General features: G+C 33.7%; 1 protein-coding gene across 1 annotated transcript; it reads right to left on the bottom strand.

Annotated features, from left to right (window-relative positions):
* Window positions 1–1854: 1854 nt before the first annotated feature.
* On the bottom strand, window positions 1855–15426 carry LOC134244166 (epoxide hydrolase 4-like). The gene is made up of 6 exons (XM_062726435.1): window positions 15170–15426; window positions 11343–11467; window positions 10390–10502; window positions 9270–9438; window positions 5376–5536; window positions 1855–3587 (listed from the first exon to the last, which is right to left on the bottom strand). The coding sequence occupies exons 1-6, from the start codon at window positions 15362–15364 to the stop codon at window positions 3325–3327; spliced, it is 1026 nt and encodes a 341-aa protein (XP_062582419.1). The 5' UTR covers window positions 15365–15426; the 3' UTR covers window positions 1855–3324.

Here is a 15426-nt window from a genome sequence, read left to right as displayed (position 1 = left end):
ATGTAAAGCTTTTTACTTATGATCAAATGAAGCATTCAAAACAATGAAATTTTAAAGCAAGATTGGTTCATTGAACACTATTAACTTAAGTAAACAATTGATTTTTTTTCATCGATGCTATATTTTCTTTGAACATTGTTTCCCTGGCAGTAAAAGCAAGGTACCTTATGATAAAATGTTATAGAGCCTTTATAGGCTTTTATATTCTTATGTCCAAAAAATATTTTCTTTTGGTGTATATAAGGTATATAGATTTAAATAGGACTTTCAGCTTATGGGGAATGGACTTGCTACATAAACCTTTACCTGGTCTCTCATCTGGAAAATTTTAGCCTAATCATATATATGAAGCAACTCTGGTAGTGTCATCCCTAAAGGTGCATCATCTAGTTTGATCTAGGCTTGACTTTATGTTCCTTTGAAACATACTTGGTTAGAAAAACTTGAATCTGGTGATTCTGGTCAGTCATCCGAAAAATGTAGGTCAGATTCAGCATCTGAAGGAGCATCCTGATATGGATCAATCACATGTAATATTGGTCCAGATAAGCTTTTAGTTCTTTGAGAATGAACCTGCTCCAAAACTCGACCTGATCACTTTTCTAGATTAGGTCAAAATCCAGCATCAGAGAGAAGTTCATTCTTGGATGCATTATATGCAGACTCTTTTCAACCAGAAATCCACGTTAGGCTGTTGCCTTATGTAACTTTAGATTGATATCACCTGTAGGTAGTAGTGTATGAAGCTATTCTGATGAAAAGCATTTTAAATTGTTTGCTTTTGAACACAATTACCAACAGTGCTTAAATTCTGAAAATCTTAATCCAGTTGAAATAGATTCACCAGTGTGTGGAGTTGAATCTATCCTGCTTTGAAATTGAGCTGAGTGCAGATGTCAAACTGAACGTGGATGTCAAGAATACAGACTCGATTAAATCCTGACCATTCACCAATGTGTTACCCAAGGCCGGTTGACCTGTTCAACAGAGCGATCAAATGTTTGTGAGCACTTGCCAAAATTCCTTATACCTCAAACAAAAATGTTCAAGAGCGCTCGCTCCACTGAACAGGCCAAAAAAATTAATAAGTAGTTTCTCAGGCCAAAAAATTCAAAATTCAATGCGGCAGGCAGGCCTTTTTTTTTTTTTTTTGAAGCAGGTTTTACACCTTTTTTAAGCCATTTGTTCAATAAAATGATAATTTCTACTAATTCTTAACTTTGTGTTCTCTGAAATTAGTTATAATATGTATTCAACTTTAAATAATGTTATTCCAAACATTTATTTAAAAGTTGATTCATAAATACTGTAAATTTAGAAAAAAATATATTGTTTTTCTAATAGAAACGTCTATCTTAGCATCAATGAAAAGGGGAGTAACTCAATTTTCTTTTCCAACTTGGAAAAATAGAAAATTGAGTTATTTCCCTTTTTAATATGTCAATAAAATTTATCAATGTGGCTGTTTTTGAACTGATGCGGCGGTGCCTGAGAAACTACTTATTAATTTTTTTTGGCCACAGGCCTTTGGTTTTATGTTTGATATCTTGAGCGTTTCCTGATATTGTTTTTAAAGGCAGAGGTTTTCAACCGGTCGGTTTGACTCAGGTAAATTTCAGGTAAATTTGGTGTGGGAAGGAGCTTATTAATCCAAGCCGGTCAGAAACCTTGCCAATGGCAAACTGCTGCCAGTACTGACTGACATGTGAAATGTACATGTATGAAGTTTGATGAAAATATTTTTTAAAGTTAATATGGAAATGAAAAGTGGGGAGGAAAGACTGAGGGAATAATTATGAAATACATGTACATGTACATGTATTTAACAAAAAGTGATTCAGTCAAATCCTCAAAGAATAAAAATCTTCAGCAATTTATTTTTCTCTCCAGTACAGGATATTACAAAGTTATTATAACATTCAAATAGTTCATCTTAAAAAGTGTCAGATAGTGTTGATAAGAGCTTGAACAAATTGATAAACAATGCTTAAAATCTTCATGGAAATCAAGTAAATTAAGGCTCAAAAGTAAAATGTTACTGCTATAATCAATTTTGACAATATGATTGTAGCCAGTTTTGCTAATGCATTATCAAAAATAACAAACATACGCTAATGCTTCAGCACCTTTATGTAAATTCATGAAAAATCAATGTAAAATCAACACAGATTTTGCTTAAATTCAAAGAAATGTTGAAAAATTTCTAGCAAGATTTCTACAAAGGGTTATACACTAAGGGACTAGATAACATGGATTATAAATAAAATGGTAAATACAAATCATTGATAGTTAGATTGACACAACACTTTATCCGATTTCTGGTATTTTATGTCAATAAGTGATTTGAAAAAAAATAATATTTACATCTTTAGACACAATCTCAGATTAAATAGAAATACAATTTACCATCAAAAAAGAAAGAAATTGAAGACGTACCGGTATGCCTTTTTTTAAAGTTCCATCAAAATGAGGATGTAGATGTCATTTTTGCAATAAAAAGGGTAGAAAGGTCTAAAGAGGGAAGGTTTCCTGCATGTTATACCATATATATATAACATTTCTAAAAATTTGTTCAACTAGTGCCTGATCAGCAAGGGTTAATAAAATGTGATTGTGCAATATATATGATAAATACTGGTACATGAACTGAAATACAATGTACAATTTTGTACATATATGGAAGTCTCATGTCTTTCATTTCCCATAAAAAAAATCAACATTTCTATAAGTTTAAAATAAAAATTTTAAAAACGCTAGAACAACAATTTAAAATGTACATACATATAAAAATATTTAATAACAATATTTTACATGTTTTCACAAATGGATATAAGTCACATGAAAAGGAAACAGTCCTTTCTTTTTATTTTACATATACAAGTTGTCAATGCTTTAATGATAATTAACATTGCATAAAATTATTCCCAAGAAGAAAACAAGAAACAGGAAGACTAAATTCACAACAATTATGATTTATCTTTGTTTTATTATCTAGGACATGGGATCTTAACAATTTTATAAAATTTAAGTACCCTAGCTGGTTAGTTGCACAAGGTTTTCTTGACATAGACCACTCCTGTGACTTTAAACCCAGAAGTTCAGCTTCTTTCAAGGTAAAATGTACATGAAATGCTAGCACCAAACCTTCAAATGTCTAATGTAATTTTTTTCTAATTACCGGTAATTATAAAACTTATTTTAATTAGTAATTCACATTCAAATAGTAACTCTAGAACACTAATACATTTTAACACATTGTTTGATATGGTTGGTGTGGGTAAAACCCTACACACACATCTCAACATAAAGGCAAACAATACTTATCTAAGCCTTAACAAATTCCCATATGTGCTTATTTGCCTCCTCGTAACCGTCCATAGTTACCCAATGGCTGGCTCCCTCGATATACTTAATGGTGCAGTCTTTGATGTACTGCTTACTGAGCTCTGGCAGCTTTCTGTTCAAGGCCAGGTCCTCCGTCCCCCAGACAATGAGGGTGGGAACTTCTATTGGTTTGAAGACACTCTTGTCAACCTCTTTCCTCAGGGCTGCCCTGTAGTAGTTCAATGGACCAGTGAATCCATTTCCTACAAAATAATTTTTCTATGGAGGTACATGGTGTTATAAATGCCCAACTATATATATACATGTACTTACATGTACTTTAAGAAATACGCACGCTAACTCTCGATTCCCGCCTACATTTTGGAACCATTTAATTCAATATAAATAGCAATTTGGCCATAAAATCTTTGTTTGATACAAAGAACAGTTCAATGGTAACTGAATAATTGTCTTAATACCAGTGCTAAACAGTAAATTATCCATAATTCCAGCTCTTGAAAAAAGGGGGGTAGACGATATTTTCCACTAAAATCGGAGTTTCAAGCATCACCATATTTTGAAATAGTCTTGGAAATGATTAAATGTTCCTTATATCTTTTCTAATGTTTTAGACAAATAAATAAAACATAAATATATCAATAAAATATAATGTTTCAGATGTAAATCGCTTTGAAATTGTTGGAAAATAAGCATTTTTATCGTTTTTTGTCAATAAATATATGTTCCCCCCGTGTCACACAAAAAGCTTTGGTATGAATTCGTGAAATAACATTCCAAATTACCTGTAAAAAGGAATTTTTGTGACACGGGGGGAAAGATGTTTTAAAAATATTTTCCGTTTTCCGTTGATTTCTATAGTGAAAAACACAAGTTTTACCAAAATTTTAGAGTTATCTCTCTTTGTTTTCCCAAATAAGTAATGTTTTATGAAAATCCATATAATTATCTATAAAAAAAATATTAAAAATTTCTTGAATATATTAACTTTTGAAAATTGACTTGGAGGTAGGCGGGAGAACAATACTATCGTTCGCAGTTCTTTAACATTCATTGGCAGTAAAAAAGAAGTACATATCTAAGAAAAAAAATTATTATAATTGAGAAAGAATTTATCAAGGAAAATCTATGGGAGGTCAAATCTACTGCTACATTGCGAAAAATTTCAACACATTTATCTGCTACATTTTTTTTCAAATTTAATGCGATCATTACCACTACATTTTTATCAAAAAGAACATTGTCGATTTCAAGTCATAATCGCTATGTATCAAATCAGCCAGCAATGCCACTGAATTTAGGTTCCATTCATTATACATGTAAGAGATTTGCAGACAATAGAATGTGACCTTCAAAGCTCTGGAAGTTTTGTTAAGACTGTGTTTTATCCTTGAACAATGATTGGTTTGAAAAGTTTGTAGAATGTTTTATTAAATAAAATGGATTTTAAAAAAACTGAAAAAAATGTATCCTACTCAAAGTTTTATTTTCACCTCCTCATAATGATGAGGGGAAACAGGTTTCATACATGTAACGCTTTGAACTTTTAATCAACCTCTTCATGCATATTAGCCACTGATTAACGAAAGAGGCAATGTAGTGGTAATGTATACTTTTAAATGTAGTGGTAATGTAATTTTTTTGTACCGGTACTGTCCATGAAGCAGTAATGACAATTTTGAAAATGTAGCAGTCATGACACGGACCCCAATTTACAATGAAAGTAAAATGCATGTGGTTTAAGAAACAAAACAATGAGCTGCAGCTCACCACTGAAAACAAGCAAGATGTCCATGGGCTATAATGCACACCCGATTCCCTCTATATATATATATATATATATATATATATATATATATATATATATATATATATATATATATATTTTACCGGTATTCGTAGATTAATGAAAACCCTTTCTATGGTCACCAAATTTAAAATCATTAGCATCTCAATCTTTTTGATGATTTTTGGATGTATTTTTCATATTTATTGTGAGCATACACTGACCCATGATTTTAAAGTTTTCATACCTTTCTTGGCAAAATTGTACTTGTATGCCTCAATGTCTTCTTCAGTACAGTGCTGGAGTTTTTTCCCATCTTTTCCTCTGAACATCACTTCTAACATGCTACAGTTGTTATGTGACAACCAGAACTCAGGCAAAAATGGCATTTGAAAGAAAAACATATACCTGAAATTATACAGAGATGATCGATAGACTGGAATTTAATTCCTTCCATTTGGAAATTCATGAAATGTGAATTTAACTAGACTGCTTTGGCTCATTTGAGCAAAGTGCTGCAATTTATTTAACCCAAAATCATTTTGTTTTATGTGCTAGTGATATTTCTGTGATAACCCTAAATTTCAAGTGTTTGTCATCAAATTACAACACTTTTTTCATACAATTTAAATGGTAAGGCCAAAAAAATTAATCAATGTTTCTCAGGCCAAAAAAATCAAAATTCAATGCGACAGGCAGGCTCTTTTTTTTTTTTTTTTTTTTTTTGAAGCAGGTTTAACACTTTTTTTTATGCCATTTGTTCAATAAAATGATAATACAGTAAAACTTGGTTATAGTGAAGTCCTGGGAACCTGTGAATTTAATTCGCAATATCCGTAATTCGTTATATCCCTATAACAAATTCTATAACCATGCATATATAGCGAACTCGATATATGCATGTTTTCCTTAAAGTTTTACTACTAATTATGTTAGGGAAGCAAATATTACAAAACATACCTTCGATGACCAAGGTTTTATTATGAATTGAATTTTATATTCAATTGTTCAAATAGGTCAGTTCAATTTATCAAATTTTGATATTATTGAAAGTTCGTTATAAAACATGTAAATTTCATTATATTTACCCTCAAGGGGACTCTCAAAATCAGTTCGCTATATCCATAAATTCGTTATATCAGAGTTCGTTAACTTCGTTATAACCGTAAAATTTCACAAAGCTTTGTTAAGAATTTTGTTGGGGACTTAGAAAAACTTTGCTATATCCGTTAATTCGCTATATCCGTGTTCGTACTAAACAAGTTTTAATGTATCTACCAATTATTAATTTATGTTCTCTTAAATTGGTTGTAATATGTATTCAACTCCAAACATTTATTTAAAAGTTAATTAATAAAATACTGAAAATTTGGAAATAAATGTATTGTTTTTCTAATAAAAATGACTATCTTAGCATTTATGAAAAGGGGAGTAACTCGATTTTCTTTTTCAACTTAGAACAAGATGAGTGTGCTACACTATGCGCCCGGCAGCAACAAAGTTCTAAAAAATATTTTTAGCAGATAAATCACAGTCAGGGTCACAAGGTCATTGACCTTGGTGTCATTTGGAAGAGCTTAATTAGTGAAGTAAGCATACCAAATACGATATGAAGTCTCTATCTCTCATGGTTCAAAAGTTATGGTGAAAGTTCTAAAAAGCTATTTTTAGCATATAGGTCAGTCAAGGTCACAAGGTCATGACCTTGGTGTCATTTGAAAGAGCTTCATTAGTGGTGTATGCATACCAAATATAAATTCTCTACCTCTCATGGTTAAAAAGTTATGGCAAAAGTTCGAAAGTTATTTTTAGCATATAGGTCACAGTCAAGGTCACACAGTCATTGAACTTGATGTCATTTGAAAGAGCTTCATTGGTGGAGTAAGCATACCAAATATGAAGTCTCTATCTCTCATGGTTCAAAAGTTATGGAGAAGGTTAAAGTTGACAACAGACAGACAGACAAAAAGACATGGTTCAAAAGTTATGGAGAAGGTTAAAGTTGACGACAGACAGACAGACAAAAAGACAAACAGATAAACAGACAAACAGACAGGACAAAAACAATATATGCCTTGGATCTATCGATCCGGGCGCATAAAAATAGAAAATTGAGTTATTTCCCTTTTCAATGTGTCAATAAAATTGATCAATGTGGCCGTTTTTGAACTGATGCGGCAGTGTCTGAGAAACTATTGATTAATTTTTTTTGGCCTAAAGCTATAATACTGTGTAAAAAGAACATACATGTAACTGTGTTTAAATTTGTAAGAAATTCAGATGAATGATAAACAAGAGGCCCATGGGCCACATTGCTCACCTGAGAAGCTTTGAACATTCCGTTTTTTACCAGATTTCCCCCTTGTAATACATATTGTGACCCCACCTTACCCCACTGATCATAATTTAAACAATTTGAAATCTATACTACCATAGGATGCTTTGATTCAACATTGTAAATCTTTGATTCCCCATTGTGGCCAAAGTCCTACCCCTGGGGGTCATGATTAGAACAATTTAGAATCTACACTACCCCAGGATGCTTCCACATAAGTTTCAGCTTTTCTGGCCCAGTGGTACTTGAGAAGAAGATGTTTAAAGATTTTTCCTTTATATTTCTATGTAAAAATTTGATTCCCCATTATGGCCCTGTCCAACCCCGGGGGGTCATGACTTTAACAATATAGAATCTACACTATCCTGGGTTGCTTCCACATAAGTTTCAGCTTTTCTGGCCCAGTGGTTCTTGAGGAGAAGATTTTCAAAGATTTTTCCCCATATATCTTTATGTTAAACTTTGATTCCCCATTGTGGCCCCGCCCAACCCCCGGGGGGTATGATTTGAACAATTTAGAATCTGCACTACCCCAGGATGCTTCCATGTAAGTTTCAGCTTTTCTAGCCCAGTGGTTCTTGAGAGGAAGAATTTTAAAGATTTTTCCTATATACTTCTTTGTAAAACTTTGATTCCCCATTGTGGCCCCGCCCAACCCCCGGGGGCATGATTTGAACAATTTAGAATCTGCACTACCCCAGGATGCTTCCTTGTAAGTTTCAGCTTTTCTGGCCCAGTGGTTCTTGAGAAGAAGATTTTTAAAGATTTTTCCTATATATTTCTATGTAAAAATTTGATTCCCCATTGTGGCCCCACCCTATCCCCGGGGGTCATGATTTTAACAATTTAGAATCTGAACTACCTAAGGATGCTTCCACATAAGTTTCAGCTTTTCTGGCCCAGTGGTTCTTCAGAAGAAGATTTTTAAAGATTTTTCCTATATATTTCTGTGTAAAACTTTGATTCCTTATTGTGGCCCCGCCCTATCCCCGGGGGTCATGATTTTAACAATTTAAAATCTACACTACCCCAGGATGCTTCCACATAAGTTTCAGCTTTTCTGGCCCAGTGGTTCTTAAGAAGAAGATTTTTTAATGACCCCACCCTATTTTTGTCTCGTGATTATCTCCCCTTGTGAGGGGACTTGGCCCTTCATTTTTACAATTTAAATTCCCCTTCACCCAAGGATGCTTTGTACCAAGTTTGGTCAAAATTGGCCCAGTGGTTCTTGAGAAGAAGTCGAAAATGTGAAAAGTTTACAGACGGACAGACAGACGGACGGACAGACAGCTAGACAGACGGACGGACGACGGACAAAATGTGATCAGAAAAGCTCACTTGAGCCTTCGGCTCAGGTGAGCTAAAAACAATAATGGTCAACCACAAAGGCAGTCCAAGAAGCTGATAAAGAAGTCAATGATCAAAATGAAGCATTCTTATCAAACACACTTTTACGTCAATTACCAACTTTAGGTCAATCCTAATACTGTCCTGATTTATATACTAGCTGGTATGGGTGATATTAGTAGACAAAAAAAAATGAACAGGTCACCCATAGCAAGTTTTCATTCTTTATTTACTATATTCATATCAAAGATAATATTAATGTGTATACAAGAGGCCCATGGGCCTCATCGCTCACCTGAGAACTGTGGCTAGGAAAAAAGCAAAAATCAATGCAATAGTGAAAAGCTTAAATGCATAAGTTGTCCCGACCTACATGTACCCCTAAAAGGGGGGTGGGGGTGGGTTATGATTTGAAATGATCAGGTGAGCTAAAAACTGAGTGGAAAACTGAAATCCTACCAAGACATGAGGAACTGCTTGCGACTGGTCTGCAATTCTTTCACCATTACTGCACCATGTGGGGCATTCATCACAATCAATTTCTTCACCATCTCTGGATATTTGTTGACAAAGTTGAAGACTACTGCACCACCCCAATCATGTCCCACCAATATACAGTCTCTGTAGCCTACACAAAGGGAAAAATTATATGATATGCATAAATTACTTAAAATAGGAGCACACATTAACCTCTCCCACTAATCACTGTGGAATCATTAAAATTCTTGGCAGGGTTCGACACTAACAGTAGCCCGCTGGTCCGGGACAACTGAATATTGAGATCAGGCTACTAAACATGTCTTTAAGCTTGCCCTGCAGGGCTTCTGTAATTTTTTTTACTAAACATCCCCTCGAAGGCTCACCTGACCATTGTTTAATTTTTCATAATGTTTTATCATCATAATTATATTTTTTTTAGTCAAAATGTGAAAGGTGATTCAGAATATCCTAAATGACTGTAAATGTGGAATTTTTTAAGTAGAAAAATACCTTAGGTACAGTAAATAATGGAGTGTCATGTAATTCTACCCAAAATACAACCAGAATGCAGGATTTTGCATCACTATTTTCACACTTTTCAGAGGGAGGCCCTCTACCCCTACCAGCATGAGGGCCAGACCCCCACCTGTACCTACCCATCCCACCCCCTTGTGGCTTTGCGACTCAGCCATCAGCTTTTGACTGCAGCAGTCTGCTGGACAACTAATGCATGAACAGGGTTACTACATGCAGATATTGGAAATTGGTAGCCCTGCTGGCCACTATGGGTTTAAAGTTAGTGTTGAACCCTGCTTGGGGTCCATGTTCATGGATTTCTTAAATATTACACATAAAATTAAATTTGAGAAAAAAATGCTTTTTACTATATTATCAATAAAGACCCATGTTTACTCAAAAAACTCTGACTCAGGGACCATGAATTTCAAAATTTGCTCAGGCCGGGTCCAATGCTGATTACAACCATGTCAACAGTTAGACTGCTTGGTGTTAATAGTAATTTATGGAGGGGGGTATTTCTTAAGATTTATTGTGCTCACTTTTGCTTCATTATTATGTTTTTTTCCCTTAGAGTCCTTACCCAGAGCTGGAATAAGCTGTTTGAGATCCTGACTAAGTTTGTCGGTTGAGTAGTTCATAATGCCACTTGGCTTGTCAGAGTCTCCGTAACCTCTTTGATCAATAGCAACAACCCTACAATAACCAATGGTTAGCAATCTAAATTTCACTGTTAGTCAATAAAGAACCAGAAATTAAAGATACGTGTATTCTTTTTCAGTTATTCCCTTTAGAAAAAGAATTTGAAAACATGCATATAAAAGTTCTATGAACATCAGCATGTAAGTCTCATATATCAAGGATATGTCGAAGTAAGAAATGAAGTCTCAACTCCTCTTTTTCTATTTTATTTAACCTTGATGAATTTTAGACATCTCTTCATTTTATTTTCAGTCCCATTGACTTGTAAATACATTTCTTCAAATCAATTCACAAGTCCCCTTTGCTGCAGATTTGTAATTCATTGATTTGAAAAATTGGAATGAACAACCTTGGACCTATCCCAATTCTTTATTTTTTTTTGTATATGAATTTTTATATACTCCTCCAATCTTAGTCCAAGACCATTTAAAAAGACTTTTCTCTTAATGTCAATGCAGGCAATACTTGGCCAAGGAAAATACACATATATTGAAAAACAGTGATCTGAGTACTTTACAAAATTCTTTTTATACTCCTACCTTCTTATCAAGGTCAGGATACAGTGGACCTTCAGATATCCAGACGCCAGATATCCAGATGCTTCAGTATCCAGACGATTATTCATGGGAACAGAATTTTTTAACATTATTTTGTCTTGTTTAACTGGTGATACGGTATCCGGATGCTTCACATATCCGCACAAATTGACTACGAACCAGAGCGTCCGGATAAATGAGGCACCACTGTCTATAAACTAGTAATGCCTACTGAAACTGTCTGGTCATGAAAAAATAAATATTTTTGTCACAGGTTAATTTAAAGTTCATTTTATACCTATATTCTTTGGAGAATTCTTTGAGCTGAAATCGCCACGAATACCAGAACTCTGGGAATCCATGGACCAAAAGCATTAGTGGCTTCCCTTCAGTTCCAGCAGCCACATAGTGGATCCGAACTTCCTAAAATCACAGAAATTACCAGGTAAAATGTATTTGTCATAAAATATGTTTAAATTAGGACAAGACTACAATAGTGAATACAGTGATTGTACATCTGAACCTCTAAAAACCAGAAGGGCAATGCATGCATAACTGTATTTAATAACTGTATTAAATGTAGTGCAAGTCATCTTCACAGCTAAATGTACTTTCAATTCTACAATACTGGGCATTTATTTTCATGTCTCTTTTGATCTACATTATAAGCATGTCTGCTTTTGAAATTCTTCAGTTGCTTAAAAAACAGCTTGAATTACATATATCATATACCATAATCATCATAAATACAGTTAAACCGAAAATAACTTAATGTAAATTGTAAAATACAGCTCGATCACATATTTTTCCTTATTATACACTTGAATATGAAATATTACTACGTGCCTCGGCTGCCTCCTACACACGTAATAAATTATCAATTCAAGTGTTTTAAGGGTTCACAAGCTGGCACTTAACATTCCACAAGGACTTCCCACAACCTCTCTTTAACCACTTCTTTATCATATTAACCACATTATGTAATGGCGTGTCATTATGACTGTATCATCTAGTCTTGTTTGTCCAAGGCCAAGTTCAAATACTGTATTCAGATTCTGAACAATCTATATCATTTATACAAGTTTGTTCAACTGAACATAATTATGTTTTTTCTAGATAAATAAAACTTTATATGTCTGCCTGAGGAAATCATTTAATCATCATGATCATGACTGCATGTCAACACAAGGAATTCTTAATTTCTCCTAGCTGCAGAACTGTAGCTCTCCGAAAAAATATATTGACAGACAAGAGAGCTACATGCAGTGCCACCCATTAAAAGAACTGTATATTTATTGCACACAAAAACTTGCACTTGGTTCATGATTAATTCTTCAAAATTCTTACCTCAATTGCAAAAAAGTTAAATTTGAAAAAAAAAATCCTTATCTTTCTATCAAGTACTTTCATATTTGACATCTGCACAAAGCACGTTACACCAAATTATCTTGCAAACAAAAATGGCAGTGTAAATAGATGAAATTTCAATCATCTCAATTCTAGGGCCAGGAGGGCTATTAACAACAATTATATAAGAAATTTTTTGTTGTGGAATCAGTGAAAGAATCTGTTAGGATCACATGGTTAGTAATACTTTGATGTGACGGTTTGAAAAACATGGAGATTATAAACCAAGAACCAAGCGCACTTTTTTGTGCGCAATAAATATACAATTTTTTCAGTGGATGGCACTGTAGCTCTCGTCTATCAAATTATTGTTTCGGACAGCTACAGTTCTGCAACTCAATTTCTCCACATATTTGTCATCAGGACACCATACATACTAACACCAATAACATAATTTAAATTTCAGGATTTTGGTGAAGACATTACGGTAGATTATGATCGAGTAACCTTATTCACTAATCACTATATAATATTTTGTAGCAAATGAGAAGACTTGAACCTAGTGACATTTAAATCATATCATCTACATGTATGAATTTTCTCTTCTACCTATTCAAGATAAGATCAGGGGCACTTGATATTGTGATCATTGATAAAAATTTGCTCACAATACTAAATCGGCAAGTGCACTATGTGTCAAACCCTGATATTCCATGTTAGGCATAAGTGCAAAACACCTGCAAAGTACAACACTATTGTATATACTATATATATATAATATAGGATTTTAGTATGCTTACGCTATACAAGTCCTTGCAAATCACCTAAGCATTCAATTAATTAACTTTTAATAAAAAATTAATCACAAGGAGGGACATTAGAACTTACGTCAATGTATTTTGCATGATAATAGTGACTTTAGTGGATGAATTTCTGGAATTCACAATAAGAGGGTTTTAAGTATGTATATATGAATGAAGAAATGTACATAAAAACAAAATGGGAAGTATTAATTCTTGACCCAGAACAAAGAATTCTGTCTGAAGAGGAGGGTCAATCAGGACAACATGATGAATTGATGACTGACATCTTAAAGAGTCTGTACATAAATGCAAATAACTGATTACAACATATGCAGAATGCAAGGGAGTTTTTTTTAATGAGAGAACATATCACATCCTGACAGATGAGTAAATGCAATAAATAAGATAATCCACGACCAAGAAAATGCAATCTCCATAAGGCCAAAATAAAATTGTAGTTTGTTTGGAATTGCCTCCCGCCTCATTGAAATGCCCCCTCCTGAAAAAATTTTATTGACCAAAAGTAGGAAGATTTTTTTATTTAATCAATTTTTTTTTGCCCCTTACATGTATCACATGCACCATAAAAAACCCACTTAAATATAGTGTCAGACCTATGTAAAATTAGGTTTTTTTGTTGATGGTAGATACTTTTTTTAAGTCAGAAAATGTATTTACTGTTTACTGAGATTTTTATCAAAAATTTAAAATTTATCTTCAATTAAAAGAAAAAAAATTTCCCTCCCTCCCTCCTGTGTCTGAAACCCTTCAGGCGGCAATTCCAAACAAACATTTTTTTAAGGATGGCCTAACATTAAGAGGTCATTCTGTTTTGTAGGATAATGAGACAGCTGCTATAACCCACTAGATTCCAAAGAATGTAACCAGAATGCTTGCATGGATCTGCATTCTGCAAGCTTAGTAAAACATTATTTGCTGTCAAGACTCAACCACCCAGAAGAAAGAAAAGAACAAATTGTAGACAAACTTCTCACAAGAACCAAGATAAGCAATCTGCATTTTCTTCGTTTTGGCATTTGTTTATATGTTGTACAGTGTAGAGGGAGTGTGTGATAAAGAACAAATTCATGAACAAAAGATCTACAGTATCTAGTAACAGAACCCTCATTCCCCGGTGTTCTCTCATTAAATGATTTGCTGGGTCACATGTTGCCAGATTGCGTCCTTGCATGCGCTTTAATTATTTTCAAGAGTGTAATCCAGACAAATTGTAAACATTTTAATGATCAGGTTGAATATATCCTCCAAAAAAAAATTAATTAAAATGACTCACCGGTTTTGATAACCTCTCCAACACAAATGAAGATTTTTTATTATAAATTTACTTCTAAGAAGTAATAAGATTATAATATGTTATGGACACAGGCGGCCGTCGGAAACAAATTGAAAGTGTGGGCGGGGAGCTAGGTAATTGAAAGGGGGGCTAAACCCAAAATAACTAATAAGGTACATAAATCCCAGTTTTCAATGCCTATATATCTATCTTTGCAAAAAAAAGTGAGGGGGGGGGGGGGGCTAAACCCCCTTGCCCCAAGGTTCCGACGCCTATGGTGGAAATATTTTTTACAGTTACATTAACTTATCAATATTTTGTATAATGTTTGATAAATTTAAAATTTATATTGTCCATCAGAATAAATGGAAAAGTACTCTTGTTATTATGGAATTTAATATACACACCTTTTATTGCATACAAATCATGACAAAACGACTGTCACAGTGCACAAACAAGTAACAAAAAATGATGAAACTGTTTGACAGGTCAAAATATCGTGTCATGTGATTGTTTTTAAGATTACTGCATTCTATTACATATACAACTAGTGTATATGTACTATATATACATGCATCTTAAATGCAATTTGACATCTAAGATATCCTTCAATAAATCAATTTTAACCAAAGAGAAAGTAGACAGGTGAAAGGTACATGTAATGTTCAGGTAAATGCTCACCTCCAAATGTACATAGCCATGGGTTCCAAGATCTGGATCGTTTAGGCATTCAGGAGGTTTATCAGACTTTGGCTTCTTAAAAAATCCACCAAACAGCCATTTTGGACGGAATAAACATGATATGAGAACAAGAATGGAATAAATACACGACAAAATCGCCACAAATAACACCCGAACAACCTGCTTGATAGACATGACTGAGTGTACAATTTAGAATGAAACTGAACGTCTTATGAACGAGAATTTCCCGGATTTTA

The sequence above is a fragment of the Saccostrea cucullata genome, unplaced genomic scaffold (assembly GCF_032062105.1).
Source record: "Saccostrea cucullata isolate Sc308-1 unplaced genomic scaffold, CSIRO_AGI_Scuc_v1 ctg6150, whole genome shotgun sequence".
NCBI classification, from domain to species: Eukaryota; Metazoa; Mollusca; class Bivalvia; order Ostreida; family Ostreidae; genus Saccostrea; species Saccostrea cuccullata.
Note: the sequence above shows the minus strand (reverse complement) of the source record. Positions and strands in the feature narration are given on the sequence as shown.

Excerpts from the sequence above, each read along its gene's own strand:
- LOC134244166 (XM_062726435.1), bottom strand. The coding sequence starts at position 15,364 with ATGTCTATCAAGCAGGTTGTTCGGGTGTTATTTGTGGCGATTTTGTCG. Across the intron at positions 9,439-10,389 it reads ACAGCTTATTCCAGCTCTGG|GCTACAGAGACTGTATATTG; the intron begins GTAAGGACTCTA and ends CCCTTTGTGTAG. Across the intron at positions 5,537-9,269 it reads AAGCAGTTCCTCATGTCTTG|GTATATGTTTTTCTTTCAAA; the intron begins GTAGGATTTCAG and ends GTATAATTTCAG.